Source organism: Lolium perenne, chromosome 1 (genome assembly GCF_019359855.2).
Source record: "Lolium perenne isolate Kyuss_39 chromosome 1, Kyuss_2.0, whole genome shotgun sequence".
In the NCBI taxonomy this organism is placed as follows: domain Eukaryota; kingdom Viridiplantae; phylum Streptophyta; class Magnoliopsida; order Poales; family Poaceae; genus Lolium; species Lolium perenne.
This window is the reverse complement of record NC_067244.2, coordinates 207,339,033-207,359,947: the sequence shown is the minus strand read 5'-3', so window position 1 is coordinate 207,359,947 and position 20,915 is coordinate 207,339,033. Positions and strand designations below refer to the sequence as shown.

The window sequence follows — 20,915 nt, the reverse complement described above, 5'->3', positions numbered from 1 at the left end:
GGAGATCCAGGTATACCTACTATCCCATGCTCCATTAAGAATAATTATGTTAAGACTGCTTTATGTGACTTGGGAGCGGGAGTTAGCGTCATGCATTTCTCTCTTTATAAGAGACTTGATCTAGAAAAATTAATATCAACTGATATATCTTTACAAATGGCTGATAACTCAACTACTATTCCTGTTGGTATTGTGAGGATGTTCATGTTCAAGTTGCTCAAAATTATATGATATTAACTGACTTTGTTGTGCTAGAAATGCCTGAAGATGATAATATGCCTATTATTTTTGGGAGACCTTTTCTTAACACTGCAGGGGCTGTTATTGTTTGCAACCAAGGAAAAGTAACTTTTAGTGTCGATGACAAGGAGCACACGGTTTATTTTCCTAAGAAGATTGATAGGAAGTATGGTCTAAATACCATCAATAACACTGAGACTATTCAAATTGGAAAGTTTCATTTGCCTTTGCCAATACCGAAGAAAGTTTATCATATTCTGATGGTTGGGACTATTCCTCTCAAGATTGAGGTAACATGATCATCTAGTGAATTGCAAAGTTTTATTTCATATAATTTTTTTTAATAACAAGACTTGAACAACCTTGTTAGCAAAGTAATTTTGGATGAATGAAACTATGTCTTCACCTATGGTCCACTTATTAATATCATGTTAGAATGTTTTAAAATTACTGCAGAGTTAGTTTTGGGTTAGTTTTCATCATTTCATAAAAAAATTCCCATGAAAGAATCATTTATCAAATTCTGAAAGCTTGGGGGGGGGGGGGGAGGTATACCGACATCTCACTCATCGATACATCATATTCCGCCGGTACTTTGTATATCCATGTTTCGCTTTGTTTTGTTCTTGTTTAGTTTATTTCTCTAATTTCTCTTTTATTGAATCTTGGAAGTTGTTACTACTGCAATAGCCTCTCCTTATCATATTTATTTCGTTTTTATACGAAGGATAGCCTCTAATAGCAAGGAGGTAAGAATTGGAGAAGTTGCTACCCCGAAACAGATTTTGTGATATCACCATTAAAAATCGTATTCCCAGCAAGAACCGAATATTGCGCCGCCAATTTTTGATCATATGCCCCAGGTTGTTATCTAACTTTCGTTAGTTTAGCACTTTTCGATTGGAGCTACAGATTATATTTTTAAAAATCGATCTTTTCTTGCTGTTCTGAGTTGGCAGATTTCTGCCACTTTTTGCATTTGTGTGTCTATGTTAGTTTTCTTTCTTGTTGTTGTTCTTGATTTTGTTTCTACTTTTCAAAACACAAAAAGAACAAAAATATTTCTGTTTTTTCTCTTCATTTTCTTCTTTATTTGTTTCATTTTCTCGTTATGGTTTGCTATTCGAAAATCCAAAAAGATTTTACTTTGTTTGATGATAAGAAATTGAAAACCCAAAAATATTTGTTGTTCTTCTTTCGTTTTGTAAAGTTTGCTGTAGAGTTCAATAGCACTCCGTGACTTCATTGGAGCTTGGTTATCATTTTATATTATTCAAGAAACAAGTGAAGAGCAATAATGACGATCTATGATAATTCGAGATGTGGTGAGAGGCTGGTATGCAGTCTATTTGTTTTTATTTTTGTACATATACTCATTTATGTGGATATGCTTAGTTTGTTTGTGTGAGGTGTATGCTACTTAATGATGCTCAGTAGTTTATGCTCTCTCATGATTAGTTCCGATTCACTAATAGTAGGTAACATGTCATATAGATGTTTGCTTGCATTGCTTTATTCATATAACGGTATGCTTTATTTGAATCGATTTGGCACATGCTCAATCATGCATAAGACTAAAACAAAAGTCATTCAAGCCTAAATTATTTATCTTGCCTCGGAGTTATTGTATTACTTTTATGCTTCAATTAATTTTATCTGTCGCAAGCATGATTAGATTTGGAATCTTACTCCAATTCAATTCCATGCCAACTTTCTATGCATCCAAACACACTGTATTCAGCCACGTCTGTCCGTAAGTTTAGTCCGCAATCACTTGTCCGTAGGTGTAGGATTATCGCTGTTTATATAGGGTATACAAAACTCGGACTTCAAGAAGCCTAATAGAGATAGACTTGGATTACATGGGTGCATATGCTCCCTATATTTCGAAATGCATCTTACATATATTTTAAATTTTTAAAAAATTTGAAACTAAAAGTTCGCACATACATCTTCACGTGCTACATGCTCACAAAGTCGTTTCATAAAAAACCGACTTATCATGTGACGTGTGTAAAAAAGAAAAAATTCAGTGCTAAAAATAATGCTTTTCACAAGATAAACTTTCTCTTTTTTATATAGACCACACAAAATATTGTTTTTTCGTGAAACTTGACGAACGCACATATATTATGGAGATGTACATGTAGAATTTTTTATCCAAATTTTTCAATATTTCAAAATATGATTTTTTGGTAGAGGGAGCATACGCACCCGGGAGCCGAATTGAATTTCTACTAAAACTATAACTAACTATAACTGAAGATATACTCTAACATGGAGCAACAAAAACAAAGTATCTGTCAGCTACATATTTCTCTTAGAGGAACACACGCGCGCGCCGGTTGGCGTGTTTAACTCAGAAACGAAAAACACGCATGAGCAAGAGTACTGCAGATTAAACTTGAACAGCTCTGCAACCTATATTTCCTCGGATCAAATTAAGCATGTATCTGTGTTTGGAGTTGGTTCAGTGCATTAACCAGGAAGGCCACCGCCAGAGCGAACCGTCGCGGAACTTGCTCAGGTTCCCGTACTCGAGATTCTCGGTGGCAAGGTCGGCGAGGTCGAGCACGGACACGGTGAACTTGGCGTAGACGTCCATCCCGTAGTCGTCGTCCACCACCTCGTACCCTCTGGCCACGTACATGCAGTTCCTCCTCAACCCGTTGACCTCGCTGGCCTCGACGCAGAACCCGCGGAAGTGGTCCACGAACACGGCGCGGTCGCCGATGCCGCTGCCGTCGGCGACCTCCGACCACGCGGCTGCCGGGCCCCGGACGTCCGCGCGGAAGATCTTGAGAAAGCCCTCCGAGCTGTGATATACTACTTCAAGCAAGAGGCTCGTCCTGACGATGAGAAGGAGCTCGCCGGACGACGCAACGAGCACGGAGTTGGGTTCGAGCCAGAAGCGGGCTGGCAAGACCATGTCCGGCGGCTCAATGACGCCGGCGACAGCGAAGGTTGCGCCGTCCACGGCCATGACCCTGCGGGTGCTCCCGTCCAGGAGGTAGAACGTGCCGTCACAGTAGGTGATGCTGCTGACACGGCCAGCGTCCTGCGAGCACCCGGCGACCGGGCTCCACGATCCGCCGCCGCCACACGGGGGCAGCCGGCAGAAGAACGCGCCTTTTCCCGGCGAGATCATGATGGCATCCGGCGACCGATCCCACACCATGTCACGGAGGATCTTCCGATCGCCGTCGCGGAAGAACGGTGGCGGCAGCTTGGGCAGGCCCTCCGACGCCCCGGTGATGGGGTGCAGCAGCTTAGCCGAGGCGCCGTCGTGGGCCACGCCGAGTGTCCAGCCGCGCGGCGAAGCGAAGAGGAAGAAGAAACCGCTGGCGACGGGGACGGGGATCTCCACGATCCTGTCGTCGGCGAGGGACCAAAGACCGCGGTTGACGCTGGAGATTTGGGAGGGGACGAGAAGCAGTGGGACGCGGCGACGGGCGGCGTGGGCCGCGGAGGCCGAGCGCCAGGATGGGCATACCGAGCGGAAGCGCGCGAGGTCTGCGTGGTCGGTGATCCTGTCGGCGATCCCCGATACGAGATCGGCCGGCAGACCGGACCAGCTCATAGTGTGTAGCCCGTGCTGGCCGGCAGCGCCGACGCGTCTTCTTGTCTTGGATTGGCTGAGGCCTTGAGGGGTTAGATGTACATCACCATCACCATCACCATCACCATCACCATCACCACTACTAATAAAAGCCCCAGAGGGACGGATCCAACAGATCCTGGCCATTAAATCCTGAAATCTAACGACTGGCATTGCTCCCGTGTTTGACAGCACAACGTTGTCCGCGGTCCATCACATGGTGTATTTCCCTTTAAAAAAAAGGATGGCATCGTAGGTTCCTCTGCTCAACCGCCACGCCTCCATGAGCCAACGACTCTCCCAAGGGCATGCCGCCACGACTCTCTCCTCCAATTGCCCACATCACCGCTATGAATCTCTCCTGCTCTTGCATGCGTCGCTGTGTTGCCTCTGTCCACACTCCACAGCGCTGTCTGCCCTCTTCCCATCACGCGAGACACCCTGCTGCACTGCCGGCCCACGCGCCTCCTCCCTATGTCACGCCATCTCGCCGGCCGCCGCCCTGCCTTTCATCGCCGCCCTTCCCCTGGTTGACGACGTCATTCTCCTAGACGGCAGTGTCCCACCACCGCTGTTGCCCTGGTCATTCATCTCCGCCACCGGCGCCATCTTAGTGCCCCACGGATTCAGTTTTTGCAACTTCGCCAATTTCAGATCCATCTCTGAATACCCCGCAAAAAAATCATTTGATTGTTCATTTCCCTTTCATTACTTGCAAATCCAACTATGAAAGTGGAGGAACCGCACTGTTGCATGCACCCGATTGCTACTATTTTTCTCTTCTTGCCTTTTGTTGTCTTGTTTGGTGAGATGTCTTTTACCTGGTAGATTAGACACGTTGACAATTTCTGATAAGTTAAAATGGTTCTGGGTGAAGTAAAAGAGTCAGAAACATCCAGGTTCCATTGGAGTCGTGAATTAACTTCGAAGTTGAGTGGATGTCAACATGGTGTAAAGCTGTAATGCTATCTCCTGCATATGACGATCCTTTTTTGTGAATAGAGATATCTTGGTATATTCCAGGTGTATGTCCAGAACTTATTCAGAAATTACATATGCTTCATACAACTTCATGCCATGGTTGCTTTAAGATATCTTGCAGGCAAAAGGTTTTTCTGAAAAAACTACAATAACAATTAAGATATCTTGCCGTGTTCAATTCAGAATTTGTTTCCTCTAGACAAGAGAAGTACCCCAATTGCCGGGTCCATCTAGGAGCAGCAGACAATTGATTTGGCTCCCTGATACCCTAAAAGCTTTGAAAGTTGAAAGCAATTCAACTGCTATGTCACTTATATCATTTTTGTTTTGTTGATTATTATGCAGATTCTAAGTTGTCGTGGAAGAGCTGGAACTCTATTACTGGTAGTCTGCAGTTTAAATCATCTAGAAACAAAGGTCTGCATTCTTTGAACTGAGATATTGTGAAACTAAATATTAAGTTGAAAGCAATTCAACTGATATGTTATTTCTCTCATACCGTTTCTTCATTTTGTTGGTTATGCAGATTCTAAATGGTTATGAAGAGCTGCAAGTTTGTTATTGTTAGTCTGCCGCCGCAGGCTCCCTGCATGCAAAGCCCCCTCCCTGCATGACGCCACAGGGAATCAGGCTGCCGCTGGTTTCCTGCACGTGAAGCCACCACCCGGCACGCCGCCACACGGAACCCTTTCCGCCGTCGCCACGGAGGACGCTGCCCAGCACGCAGTCACGGGTCTCCGCCTGTGCTCCAACCGCCCTGCACACGAAGCCACCACCATCGCCTGAGCCTAACTCTGGACGTCCCTCTTTGTAGAAGGATAGAGAGGGAGGAGAGATTGCGGAATATGATGGATGTTGTATTGCGCCTCATGGGCGAGTATATATAGGGTACAAGACTTGGAGGCTAAGAAGCTCTCCTAGAGATAAGGCAGGAGATGAATGACAAATCCTATACAAATCCCGTGACATCTACACTGGTGGAAAAAGAGGCTTTGGTCGCGGTTGGCAACTGCCATTAGTCGCGGTTGCGCAACCGCGACCAAAGTAGCGCGACTAAAGGCCCCCCCGAACCGCGACTAAAGGCCCGTCCACGTGGGCCGCAGGCGAGCGCCAGGGCGGAGGACCTTTAGTCGCGGTTCTTCTGGCCAACCGCGACTAAAGGCCTCCGCAGGGTTTAGGGTTTAGCCCCCCCTACCCCTAAATCTGGTTTCTTTTTAATTTGTATTGTTTTATTTCTTTTGGGTTTTAATTTTGAAAGAGTTTCACATATTCTACGGTACTACATACATGCATATGAATGTACAATTTCAAACAAATTTGAAATTAGAACCAAAAAGAATTCAAGAGGAATATACAATATATATTCAATATCGGATGACCATATACAATATATATTCAATATCGGATGACCATATACAATTTTGAACAAGTTTCCATCCAAAATTTAGTGCATATGAAGTTCTACGTCATCGTAATGGTGTTCTCCTCTAGGATCGATGACTTCCCTCGCCAACCATCCAGCTAGTTCCTCTTGAAGTGGTCGGAAGCGAGCTTCTGGACTAAGCGCCTTCCGGAGGTTATTCCTCATGATGTTGTTCTCACACTTCTGGTCCCGCTCATTGCAGTATCTCCGGATCCTCTCACAAACATAGTATCCACATAGATTGGTCCCCGGTGGCTGAATATCCCCAGTCGTCCGCACTGCCATTTTAAATTGTAGCTCTTTTTTGAATTCACCGACCTTTTTATCTACGAACCGTCTCCAAACCCTACGAGGCAAAGAAAATTAAATGAACAAGAGAGTTATTAATTAGTTACTTGATATTAGGAAATGATGAATGAAATAGGCCGATCGATATAGAGCGCAAATGAATGAAAATAATTACTTTTGCATCATTTTTCTCATGTCGGCCCAAAGCGCCGGATCCATATTCAGAGAGTCGTGGACGAGAACTATGGAGGTGTGAAATTGAATTACCATAAGAATCCAGTGGAACCTGCGGACACGATACATGCATAGTCATGCATAACTCATCGATTAGCCACATACCATGCATGGAGTAAACAAAAGAGAATGTGCTCAAGACAGAAACACTCACCCAAAATGGTAAGGAAATAGAATATCACTTTTGAGTTCCTGTTTTCTAAAAAACCGCCACAGGTCATCCTCCACGTCGTCGGGGTGGTGTTCTAACACATATGAATTAACGATTTGTGGGTCAATGAACCCAACATCATGGATGTTCCTTATTCGCATTTCCCGCTTCTTCATTCTGCATAATAGCGTACACAACAAGATAGTTAGGACAATATATATATATATATATATATATATATATAGTGCAGGCAATGAACGAGATGGGGTAGAAATTAATAAATCACTTACAGAACGTAGCAACTGATGATAGATTTGTCGAGGTCGCGCAGATTGAACAGCTGGAACAATTCACTCCGATGAATTTGTATATAGTAATGTTTGAAGTGATGCTCATATCTAACTTCCGCATAAATATAGTCTTTGGCGTTTTTAAGTTTTATGTAACCCTTGTACCAATTTAGCAGACCTTTCATTTGTCGAGGTAGATCCTCTTCCTGCGCAGGCTCGACGAGAGGGCCATTCTTCACATATGTAAATACTACGTCCTTCATTGGCGCCTCATCAAGGCCTAACAGTGCACGAAGAGTGATACCTAAGTCGGACGCTTGTTCTCTGGCACTCGTTACAGTCAATCCATGTGCTGCCGCAGCTGCTATGATATCGGGGGCATCCGGACCGGCGGCTTGCACTATGAGCGGGGCGATCGATTGTTTACTTTGTTCCCCGAGCTGGGCAACTTCTTTCCCCCTTTCTAATTTTTTCTCGGCCTCCTCCTCCAAGGCTTTCTTCTCCGCCAACTCTTGGTTCCTCTTGAACGCGAGTGCTTGCCTACGAAGTTCACGTAAATAGTCGTCAGGCAGATTCTTCGCGGCTTGGGACGGTGTGTTCAAAAATGACTTAGCCCAGCTCTTTTCCTTGTCAGAAAATACTTGCTTGGGCTCGGGCTCTCTTTTCTTCTTGCAGTCCGCCTTCCATTTCTCATATTCAGCAGCCGCGTGTGCGTCGACTTCCTCGGCACTACGTTCCCAAGGCCTTGTGGGGAGAGGCTTCAGTGATGGCTCTGGTATCTTTGTGGTTCTAGGTACATAAGGGTCCGGGTTAATAACCCAGGACTGCTTCTGCTTCTTCGCCGGAGGGTGATTGGGGGGCGGTGTCTGATCACCCGCCGGACGAGGACTGGGGGGCGGCGTCTGCTTACCCGCCGGAGGTGAATTGGGGGGCGGCGTCGGCTGACGTGAAGGAGGTGTAGGTGAAGCACCACCACCACCACCGCCACCGCCACCGTCACCGCCACCGCCACCGCCACCGCCACCGCCACCGCCACCGCCACCGCCACCGCCACCACCACCACCACCACCGTAGGGGGGTGGACTTGTTGGCGCCTCGCCTGGAAACTTGATAAATTTCTTCTGCCATAGAATGAACTGGCGCTTGACATCTCCAAGTCTTTTCACCCCTTCAGGTGTAGCAATGTCAATGTCCAGGTCCTCAAACCCTTGGACTATCTCCTCCACCGTGACACGAGCATAGCCATCTTGAATGGGGTTGTTGTGGTGGAGTGCTCCAGGTGGTAAAGCACTGCCGATGGCTACCTTCATGGACATGTTCCCGATAGGATAATACAGATGACATGCTTTCATCTCCTTTATATCGTCCACGGGGTAGCGAGGAGGCTCCGGTGCAGTAATTTCGACCACCAGAGGCTCCGGTGCAGTAATTTCGATCGTCGGTGCACCAGCCGGTGAGGCCTCCGTGGAAGCCACGCTGCTTCTTCTCCGCTGCTGGCTTCCGAGATCCATTGGATGATCTTCATGCTGCGCCCGAGCTGCATCTCTTTCGGCGACTAGTACACTCACGGTTTTCTTCATCACATCCATTTCCGTTACCAACTTCGCCACAACATCTGCATCCCGATCCATCTTTCTCTTACGGCTTCTGTAACCGTACGGGTCATCGTTCTGGGGGAACCCTACTTTCCACGGAATGGGCCCCATGCCTCGTACACGTCCTCCGTGTTCAGGATTCCCGAGGGCTTTTGTCAGGGCGTCGTTCTCTCTGTTGAACTTGATCCTCCCCTCTTGAGCATCCCTCATTGCCTCAATAAGCTTTTGGGTGGGTTTAATTATTTTGCCCTGATAAACACACTCCCCTGTCTCCGGGTTCAGCGATCCCCCATGCCCGTACCACCAGCTTTTGGCCCTTGGGTCCCATCCCTCCGTACCTGGACGGATTCCTCGCGCCCTCAGCTCGTTCTCCATCTTCTCCCACTTAGGATGCCAAAAGCGATACCCTCCTGGCCCCATAATATGATTGTACTCCTTCTTGGCCGCATTCTCCTTATTTTTTTTCGATATTTCAAGGAACTGCTCCGATTTCTTTTGCTTCACAAATTCTGGCCAATCATGTTGCTGTTTCTCATATTGTCCTTTGAAATCCGGAGTCTTGCCCTGCTTGACAAAGTCATGGGCTAGATTTTGCTTGTATTTCCGGAATGCGTTGGCCATCTTAGAAAGAGCGAACTGTTTGACTAGCTTGCACCTCTCCTTGTTTTCCTGAATCTTGTTACCCACCTCATCGTATTTGCGGTATTCCGGAGGTAGAACGAAATGTTCCATAAGCTTGTTGAAGCAATCTTTTTTTGTTCTCTTATCGACAAAAGTGAAACCAAGACGTGCCTTCTTTGGCTCATTCCACTCCTGGACGGTGATCGAGACGTTGTCTCTAACAACGGCTCCGCATTGGCTGATAAACTTGGTGGCGTTCTTGCTGGGCTCCAGCGGCCTGCCGGTTTCTTCATCGACAACCTCGATGGTGCATGTTTCGTTTGGTTTCATCGTCTTGGTTGCGCCACGCTTTGACGACGTACTCGATTTTTTCGACGATCCGGCCGAGGGCTAAAATAAGAAAGAGAGTCGCGCGCGTTAGTACAGACACATTTATTCAAATCAGTTAGTTTGTATCACCAGACGCTCAATATGTATATATATATACCTCGGCGCCGGAGGTGGTTGCTACTTCCAATTGAAGATCGTCGTTTATCGACGTTTCTTCGGCATCATCTTGCCGGGACGGCGCCCTTCATCTTCACCCTCAAGGTTCAGATAAGAAGAGATATCATCTTCTTCTTGTCCGGTCGGCACATATAGAATATCGCCTTTTATGATGCCGAACATATGTTCTTCAAGGTCCGGATCATAGTTGTCCAGAATCGGGTCAGCTCTATCGTCCGCCATATGTCAGTCCTGAAAACATGTAGTAAAAACAAATTAATTAAGTGAAGAAGGGGGGCGGTGGCGGTGGCGAAAGGGCGGTGGCAAAAGGAGGGGGCGAGGAAGGGGTGCACGCGGAGTCGGAGTCGAGACACAACACATGCATATATGCGGGGTCGCGGTGGCGAAAGGGGGGCGGCGGAAGGTGGGCGCGCGGTGGCGGTGGCGAAAGGGGGGCGGCGGTGGCGGTGGCGCCGCCCCCTCGCCGCGAACACCGGCGGCCGGCGCGTATAAGGAGGGGAGGCGAGGGTCGGTGACGAAAGGGCGGTGGCGAAAGGGCGGCGGTGGCGAAAAGGCGATGGTGGTGCCGCCCCTCTCGACAAAAAAAAAACACCGCTCGTATACGGACGGGCGACGAGGGCTCGCTGCCCCCTCCGTATACGCGCGGTGGTTTTTTTTTTACACAATCTTTTTAAGTCAAATTTTAGTTTTTTTACACAATCTTTTTTAAGTCAATTTTAATTTTTTAAGTCAAATTTTAGTTTTCTTTACACAATCTTTTTTTAAGTCAAATTTTAGTGTACAATTTTAATTAACAATTTGTGATATAATTAATAAAAACAAAAAAAAGGGGCCGGCGCCGGCCACGGCCCCTTCGTCATCTCCTCATCTCTCTGTAACCGGCCGGCGGCCGCGCGCGCGTGGGCGAGCGAGGCGGCGCCGTTGAGGGCGGGCGAGCGAGAGGCGGCAGCGCGGTGGGCGAGGGCGGCCGGTGATAGCGGCGGCGCGCGGTGATAGTGGCGGCGGCGTGGCGAGAGAGGCGGCGCGCGTGGGCCGGGCGGGCGGTGTGACGACGTACGGCGAGGAAGACGGGCGGCCGGGCGCGCGAGGACGACGATGGGGCGGCGGGCGACGGCGGCCGGGCGCGCGAGGACGACGGCGGGCGGCGTTGTCGAGGGCGGGCGGCGAGCCTTCGGCGCGGAAGAGGCGAAGAGGCGGCGAGTCTGCGAAGAAGATGAAGTGCGCGGGCGAGCGCGAGGTTTTATACCAAATGGGCTTTAGTCGCGGTTGGGGACACCAACCGCGACTAAAGGTCACCCTTTAGTCGCGGGTGGTGACCCCAACCGCGACTAAAGCCCATTTTTCGCCCCATTTGCGGCCAACCGCGACTAAAGGCCTTTTTCAAAATTATTTCGAAATTAAATGTGAAAAATAAAACTAATTCAATTCAAAATCTTAAAAATACAAATAATATATCAAAAAATTCAGAAAAAAAAATAATTCAATTCAAAATCTTAAAAAAACAAATAATATATCAAAAAATTCAGAAAAATAAAACTAATTCAATTCAAAATCTTAAAAATAGAAATAATATATCAAAAAATTCAGAAAAATAAAACTAATTCAATTCAAAATATTAAAAATACAAATTATATATCAAAAAAATCAGAAAAATAAAACTAATTCATTTCAATATGTTAAAAATACAAATAATATATCAAAAAATTAAGAAAAATAAAACTAATTCAATTCAAAATGTTTAAAATACATATAATATATCAAAAAATTCATAAAAATAAAACCCATTCAATTCAAAATCTTAAAAATACAAATAATATATCAAAAAATTCAGAAAAATAAAACTAATTCAATTCAAAATTTTAAAAATACAAATTATCAAAAATTCATAAAAATAAAACTAATTCAATTCAAAAGTTCGTTGGCCCCCTCTTCCCGCCTCTTTCCGCCGACCCCCTCTTCCCTCCTCGTCTTCCCGCCATTTCTTCCCTGTCTTCCCGCCTCTTTCTTCCCGCCAATTGTTTCCCGCCAATTTCTTCCGGCCTCTTTCTTCCCGCCAATTTTTTCCCGCCAATTTCTTCCCGCCACTTTCTCCCCGCCTCTTTCTTCCCGCCTCCTGTCTTCCCACTCCCATTTTTCCCGCCATTTGTCACTACATATAGGTAGCCCGGCTTGGCCAGCATTATCACATCTCTACAATCTCTCATCACTCTCTCATGGCTTCCACCGCACCCACTCTAACCTACCAGCAGGTGGAGGAGCTTTGCGCCTCGAACTACCCTTGCCCTCCGGCTACCGCGTCCCTCGCGCCGGAGCCTAAGCGCCGGCGGCGTGCCGGTCCCTCCCGTCCCTCGAGTGCTACCGCGCCGGCGGCCATCACGAACCACTACTACCTCGACCTCACGCCGGAGCAGCGGATGAATCCCCGCCGGCATCCCGATAACCAGCATACTTGGGACGCCTTCTTCATCAATCGGCGTGAGAGGGCGCTCGCCAGGTATGAGGAGGACGGTCTGCCTCCTGGAAACTTCCACGAGGCCGGCCGTCGGCTATGGTGGTACGGCCGGACTCTGCAGAGCGTCATGGACTACATCACGGCCGGCGATATCCCCCGCCTGCGCTACCCTCAGTTCGAGCCACGAGCGCCGCCCGACGACAGCCGACGACAATAGCGGCGACGACGACGCCGGCAACTTAGAAGGCGACGACTACCAGTACAACGGCGGCGGCTATGAAGACTACGAGTATGCATATTATACGCCTAGGCAGGAGTATGACTAAATCACTCCAAATTTCATGTATGCAGGAGTATGACTTAGTCACTCCAAATTTCCTGTATGCAGGAGTATGACTTAGTCACTCCAAATTTCCTGTATGCAGGAGTATGACTTAGTCACTCCAAATTTCATGTATGCAGGAGTATGACTTAGTCACTCCAAATTTCATGTATCATCAGTGCTATCTCGAGTCAATTGAATCATTCGAAAATGGACACCAAACACATCACGGGTAATATAATTCACATGATTCATTCAACAAAGTTTGGTACAATAAATTATTACACATCATTTCTTCCCTTGTGTCCCTGCTTGCTTACGATTGTGCCGTATCCATGGAGCATCCTCATCATTTAACTTAATGCTTGGGTCGGTGTTCACTTTGAAGGGCGGAATTTCAGCAAACATATTATAATCTTCTGACATGTCTGTCTTGTCCTCCACTCCCACGATGTTTCTTTTCCCTGAAAGAACAATGTGGCGCTTTGGATCATCGCATGATGTACTGATCGTTTTCTTATCTTTCCGTTTTCTCGGTTTGCTACTCATGTCCTTCACATAGAAAACCTGAGCGACATCTTTCGCTAGGACGAATGGTTCGTCAAGGTAACCAAGATTGTTGAAATCCACCATTGTCATTCCGTATTGCTGGTCCACCTTTGCCCCACCTCCTGTTAGCTTGAACCATTTGCACCGGAACAAAGGGACCCTAAAGGAGGGTCCATAGTCAAGTTCCCATATCTCCTCTATGTAACCATAATATGTGACCTTTTGCCCATTCTTGGTTGCTGCATCAAAGCGGACACCACTGTTTTGGTTGGTGCTCTTTTTATCTTGGGCGATCGTGTAAAATGTATTCCCATTTATCTCGTACCCTTGGAAAGTCGTTATAGTCGAAGATGGTGTCTTGGCCAACATGTACAGCTGATCTACAACATGATCGTCACTCATTAAATGTTTTCTCAACCAACTGCCGAAAGTCTCCATGTGGGCCTTCCTAATCCGAGGATTCGAGGCTTCTCGGGGTTGTCCGAGCGTAAAATATTCTTGTGTTTCTCAAAGTACGGAGCCACCAAGCTGGAATTGGTCGAAGCGTGTGGTGTGCTTCGATCAGAGAATGGCCATCCATACATATCGTTGATTTCCTTCCGATCGTGCCTTTTCCACTTAGTCTCCCCTCGTGCCGCGATTGAGGAAGACCAATCGGCTTAAGGTCAGGAACAAAGTCAACACAAAACTCAATTACCTCCTCATTTCCATAGCCCTTGGCGATGCTTCCTTCGGCCTAGCACGGTTACGAACATATTTCTTTAATATTCCCATGAACCTCTCGAAGGGGAACATATTGTGTAGAAATACAGGACCGAGAATGGAAATCTCATCGACTAGGTGAACCAGGAGGTGCGTCATAATATTGAAGAAGGATGGCGGGAACACCAACTCGAACCTGACAAGACATTGGATCACATCGTTACGTAACCGTGGTAGAACTTCTGGATTGATTACCTTCGAGAGATTGCATTGAGGAATGCACATAGCTTCACAATGGCTACTCGAACATTTTCCGGCAGGAGCCCCTCAAAGCAATCGGAAGCAATTGCGTCATAATCACGTGGCGGTCGTGAGACTTCAGGTTTTGGAACTTTTTCTCCGCCATGTTTATTATTCCCTTTATATTGGACGAGAATCCCGACGGGACCTTCATACTGCTCGGGCATTCAAAAAAGATGACCTTCTCTTCTTTGGTCGTAGCGTAGGCGGCACGACCTTGAAACCGTTCCGGATGCCGGTCATCGGGATCTTTCAAACTTTCTTTGGTCCTGCCGTGCTTCCTTTGTATCATTTGACTTCCCATACACGCCCAAGAAGCTTAGGATGTTCACGCAAATATTCTTCGTAACGTGCATCACGTCGATTGCAGAGCGGACTTCTAGGACTTTCCAATATTCTAGCTCCCAGAATATAGATTTCTTCTTCCACATGGCTACGTGCCCGTCAGCTCCCTTCGGAACTGATTGTCCGCCAGAACCCTTTCCAAAGATGACTTTCAAATCCTTGACCATATCAAATACCTCGGCACCGGTGTGTTCCGCAGGCTTCGCCGGTGATCTGCCTTGCCGTTGTAATGCTTGCCTTTCTTTCTTCTTGGATGACCTTTCGGAAGAAATCGACAATGCCCAAGGTACACGTTCTTCTTACAATTTGGCAAATGTACACTTTCGGTCTCATGTAAGCGGTGCGTGCATGCATTGTATCCCTTATTTGACAGTCCCGAAAGGTTACTAAGAGCAGGCCAATCGTTGATGGTTACGAAAAGCAACGCTCGTAGGTCAAATTCCTCTTCTTTGTGCTCATCCCACACACGGACACCAGGTCTGCCCCACAGCTGTAAAAGTTCATCAACTAATGGCCTTAGGTACACATCGATGTCGTTGCCGGGTTGCTTCGGACCTTGGATGAGCACTGGCATCATAATGAACTTCCGCTTCATGCACAACCAAGGAGGAAGGTTGTAGATGCATAGAGTCACGGGCCAGGTACTATGGCTGGAGCTCTGCTCGCCAAAAGGATTCATGCCATCCGTACTTAGACCAAATCTTATGTTCCTTGCGTCAGCTGCAAAATCTTTGAACTCTCTGTCGATCTTTCTCCATTGCGTTCCATCTGCGGGGTGTCTCAACTCCCCGTCCGACTTACGGTCCTCTTTGTGCCATCGCAACAACTTGGCATGCTCTTTGTTCCTGAACAGACGTTTCAACCGTGGTATTATAGGAGCATACCACATCACCTTGGCGGGAACCCTCTTCACGGGTTTCGGCCCTCAACATCGTCACCAGGGTCATCGCCTACGATCTTATAACGCAATGCAGTGCATACCGGGCATTCATTCAAATTCTCGTATTCACCGCGGTAGAGGATGCAGTCGTTGATGCATGCATGTATCTTCAGAACCTCTAAACCTAGAGGGCAGACAACCTTCTTTGCTTTGTACGTAGTGGCGGGCAACTCGTTATTCTTTGGAAACATATTCTTCAACATTTTCAGCAAGTTTTCAAATGCCGAGTCAGCTACACCTACCTGTGCCTTCCATTTCAGCAAATCCAGTGTGCAGCCCAGCTTTTTCAGACCATCATCGCATCCGGGGTACAGCGCCTTCCTATGATCCTCTAACATGCGATCCAAATTCTCCCTCTCTTTTTCAGTTTCGCAGCGTCTCCGTGCATCAGCAATGGTCCGACCAAGATCATCAACGGGATCATCACGTGCCTCTTCTTCACCTTCCCCTTCACCTTCCCCTTCACCTTCAGCATCCTCCATGAAAGTATCACCGAAATGAGCAAGATAGCTTTCATCGATGAAATCATCCCCTTCTTCATCTTCTTCCATTATAACCCCTCTTTCTCCATGCTTGGTCCAACAATTATAGCTTGGCATGAAACCGTGCCGAAGCAGGTGCATGTGAACATCTCTTGAGGAAGAGTAACCCTTCTGATTCTTACAGTTAACACATGGACAGATAACAAAACCCCCCTGCTTGTTCGCATTAGCCACTACGAGGAAATCTTTCAAACCCGTACTGAACTCGCCGGAGAGTCGGTTACCGTACATCCATTGTCGATTCATCTGCATTATTATAATATAAAATATATAATTAACCATCATGCATTTATTAAACTAACTAGCTACAAACAATATAAATTAAACAATGAACTACACACACATGCATATTTTATCAACGACACATCAAAGGTTCAAGTTGCTAACCGTGATCGAGGAGGAAAAAATAAATGAGAAAGCTCAAGTGTGGCTCCAACACTTCATATCATGTTTGTTTCATGCTCTTGGGGCATTTCATCAAACACCTTATGTGCATAAGAGGAACCAAAAGCAAACCTAACACCCACTTGTGAAGTTTGTGAAGAGAATGGCTCCAAATGGCTAAGTGTTGGCTGCTGGATGGGTATATATAGGGGGGGGGGGGGCTTTAGTCCCGGTTGGCCTGGCCAACCGCGACTAAAGGCCTTCGGGCACCTTTAGTCGCGGTTGGCCTGGCCAACCGCGACTAAAGCCCCCCACGTGCACCGGCTGGCCACCGAGCGCTGATACGTCCAAAACGTATCTACTTTCCCGAACACTTTTGCTATTGTTTTGCCTCTAATTTGTGTATTTTGGATGCAACTAACACGGACTAACGCTGTTTTCAGCAGAACTGCTCTGGTGTCTCGTTTTTGTGCAGAAATCCAACTTTCGGGAAAATCCTCGGAATTTATGCAGAAGGCCCTATTTTCCCAGGAAACTAACGGAGCCAGAAGGACAATTGAGGTGGAGGCCCGAGGGCCCCACACCATAGGGCGGCGCGGCCCAGGGGGGGCCCGCGCGGCCCTGTGGTGTGGCCCCCTCGGCCGGCCTCCGACGCCCTCCTTCGGACTACTTATTCGCCTCGACCTAAAAACACCCAGAGAGAAGTCGAAGTCGCCAGAAACCCTCCAGAACGCCGCCACATCGCGAAACTCCGTCGCGGGAGCCAGAAGTCTCCGTTCTGGCACTCCGCCGGGACGGGGAATTGGAGGAGATCATCACCGCCATCACCGCCAACGCCTCTACATCAACCAGCCATGTTTCCCCCATCCATGTGTGAGTAATTCCCCCGCTGTAGGCCGAAGGGGATGGTAGGGATTGGATGAGATTGGTCATGTAATAGCATAAGATTGTTAGGGCATAGTGCCTAGTGTCCGTTATTGGTACTTTGATGATATTGTTGCAACTTGTTATGCTTAATGCTTGTCACTAGGGCCCGAGTGCCATGATCTCAGATCTGAACATGTTATTGTTTCATGAAGATAATCATTGTTTATGGTCTTACCTATAAGTTGTATACACATGTCGCTGTCCGGAACCAATGGCCCCGAAGTGACAAGAATTGGGACAACCGGAGGGGATGGTAGCGATGTGAGGATCACATGTGTTCACGGAGTGTTAATGCTTTGCTCCGGTACTTTATTAAAAGGAGTACCTTAATATCCAGTAGTTTCCCTTGAGGCCCGGCTGCCACCGGCTGGTAGGACAAAAGATGTTGTGCAAGTTTCTCATTGCGAGCACGCACGACTATATATGGAACACATGCCTATTGATTGCTTTGTACTTGGACACCGTTTTATTATTATCTGCAAATGCCCTGTTATGATTGTTACATGAGTTTCTCTCATCCATGCAACGCCCGTCATCCGTCCCCGTGCCTACGGTATTTTAATCCTGCTGTTTACTAAAATCACTACTGCTGTCTCTGTTACTTTCTGCTCTTTGTTATTTCACTACTGCTACTGCTATAAAACTGTTACTCTTGATAAACTCTTGCGAGCAAGTCTGTTTCCAGTGCAACTGAATTGACAACTCCGTTGTTAAGGCTTCCAAGTGTTCTTTGTCTCCCCTTGTGTCGAATCAATAAATTGGGTTTTACTTCCCTCGAAGACTGTTGCGATCCCCTATACTTGTGGGTCATCAAGACTATTTTCTAAGGCGCCGTTGCCGGGGAGCATAGCTTTATTTGGAAGTTCACTTGGATTAATATTGTTCGCTGCAAATTCTCCATCATGGGTAAACCTCGCGATACTAAGATCGCCATATTACCATCCACTACAAGAAAAGGTACAATTTTGAATACCTCTTTGCTCTTGATTCACCATCTCGTGATTGATAAACTTGTTTCACCGTCACATGCTTCGCATGTGGGTACATCTGCTGAATCTGAACACTCTCATAATATTGATAATGTTTCTGCTGTGCTTGATGATAGTGGTTCATTGGGATCCTTTCTAGATGCTACAATTGCTAGGTCTAGACAAATTGAAAATACTGAAACTCCTAATGCTACTACACCTGTTAGTTCACCTGAACTTGGTTATTTTAGTGATGATCCTGAGGAAGATTATGTGGAGCTTAATGATGATTTTATTGAAAAATGCAATGCTACTACTGATGCAAGAAAAATTAAAAAGTTGCTTGCGAGAACATCTTTGTTAGATATAAACTGTCTCCTGATCCTAAATTTGCCACATCTCCTATAAACATTAGGGATAAAGATTATGATTTTTCTCTTGATCTATCTCATATAGTTATTGTTGAGAAAACACCCTTTTGTGGTACTGAAAAAGAAAGTGCTTTGTTGAACACATGACTGAGCTATCTACTCTTAGTAGCTTGTTTTTACGATGATGTTAAGATGCGTACTTACTTTGTTGCTAAAATATTTCCATTCTCATTAAAGGATGACGCTAAAACTTGGTATAATAATTTGCCACCTAATTCTATTAAAAGTCCAAAAGAATTGCTTGATGTTTTCTTCCGCAAATACTTTCCTGCTAGTGCTCAACATATTGCTTTGCAGAGAATTTATAATTTTAATCAGGAAGATGAAGAGAAATTGCCTGAGGCTTGGTCGAGATTCTGCTCTCTTATTAGAGCTCGGCCTGAGCATGATCTGGAAAAGCATGATTTACTTGATATATTTTATAGTGGACTAACCATTGAGTCTAGGGCATACCTGGATAGTTGTGCTGGTTGTGTTTTCAGGAAAAGAACTCCGGATGACGCTGAAGAATTATTGGCTAAAATAAGCCGGAATCATGATGAATGGACTACGCACAGAACCAACTCCAACTCCAATATTGAAGAAGAGGGGTTTAATTGAATTGAATGATGAAGATATGAGGGAAGCCAAGAAGTCTCTCAAGGAGAAAGGTATTAAATCTGAAGATGTGAAGAATCTACCTCCTATTGAAGATATATGTGAGATAATTCCCCCTGCATCCATGATTGAGGTAAACTCCCTTCAACGCTTTACTAGGGAAGATATTCCGTATTCGAAACCTCCTGCACAATGCTTAGATGAATTTGATAATTATATTGTTAAGCAAGAAAATTTTAATATGAGAGTAGAGAATCATTTAATGGAAAATTCTCAAGCTATTAGTGAATTGCATGATATTGTGGAGAGAACCTCCAATGATGTTAAGATGCTTGTTAAACATTTTCAAATGATTCAAACCCAAATTGATCAACTCACTAAAGTGCAAAATGACTTGTTAGGGAATAATTCTAAAGAGAAACATGCTTATGAAGTAACAACTAGAGGCGGTGTCTCTACCCAGGATCCTCTATATCCTGAAGGGCATCCCAAAAGAATTGAACAAGATTCTCAACGCATTGAACCTAGTGCTCATTCTAGGAAGAAAAAGAAGAAGAAACATAAAAATGTTGTAGAATCCTCTGAACCTGCTAATGATCCTAATAGTATTTCTATTTCTGATGCTGAAACTGAAAGTGGTAATGAACATGATAATGATAATGATAATGATAAGAATAATACTCCTGATAAAGAAGAGGTTGAAGAAGAACCTGAAAAGCATGCTAAAAATAAAAAGTATACTAAAGAAGATTTTATTGCTGAGAAACATGGTAATGAAAGAGAACCTTGGGTGCAAAAGCAAATGCCTTTTCCTGCTAAGAAACTAAAATCAAAGGAAGAAGAACACTATAATAAATTTTGCGATTGGATGAAACCTTTATTCTTGCAAATCCCTTTGGTGATGCGATTAAATTGCCTCCTTATTCAAAGTATATGAAAGATATTGTTACTAACAAAAGGAAAATCCCCAATGAGGAAATTTCCACTATGCTTGCTAATTACTCTTTCAATGGCAAAATTCCAAAGAAGTTGGGCGACCCAGGTATACCTACTATTCCTTGTTCTATCAAGAATAATTATGTTAAAACTGCTCTATGTGACTTGGGAGCCGGTGTTAGTGTTATGCCTTTTTCTCTTTATAAGAGACTTTACTTAGATAAGTTAATACCTACTGATATATCTTTGCAAATGGCTGATAAATCTCTTGCTATTCCTGTTGGTATATGTGAGAATGTTCTGTTCAAGTTACTACTAAGCTGCTTGATATTAACTGATTTTGTTGTGTTGGAAATGCCGGAAGATGATAATATGTCTATTATTCTTGGGAGACCTTTTCTTAACACCGCAGGGGCTGTTATTGATTGCAATAAAGGAAAGGTTACTTTCAATGTTGATGATAGGGAGCATACCGTTTATTTTCCCAAGAGGATTGAGAAAGCGTGTGGAGTTAATACTATTTCTAATGTGAGAACTATCAAAGTGGGAACTATTGATTGTCCTATATATGAGCCTAAGGAAGAATATCAAA

The 20,915-nt window shown here is 45.6% G+C and overlaps 1 protein-coding gene across 1 annotated transcript; it reads right to left on the bottom strand.

The window, feature by feature from the left end:
* Positions 1-2,625: 2,625 nt before the first annotated feature.
* On the bottom strand, positions 2,626-3,949 carry LOC127321728 (uncharacterized). The gene has a single exon (XM_051350726.2). It carries the CDS (start codon positions 3,818-3,820, stop codon positions 2,711-2,713), a length of 1,110 nt encoding a protein of 369 aa, XP_051206686.1. The 5' UTR covers positions 3,821-3,949; the 3' UTR covers positions 2,626-2,710.
* Positions 3,950-20,915: the final 16,966 nt, after the last annotated feature.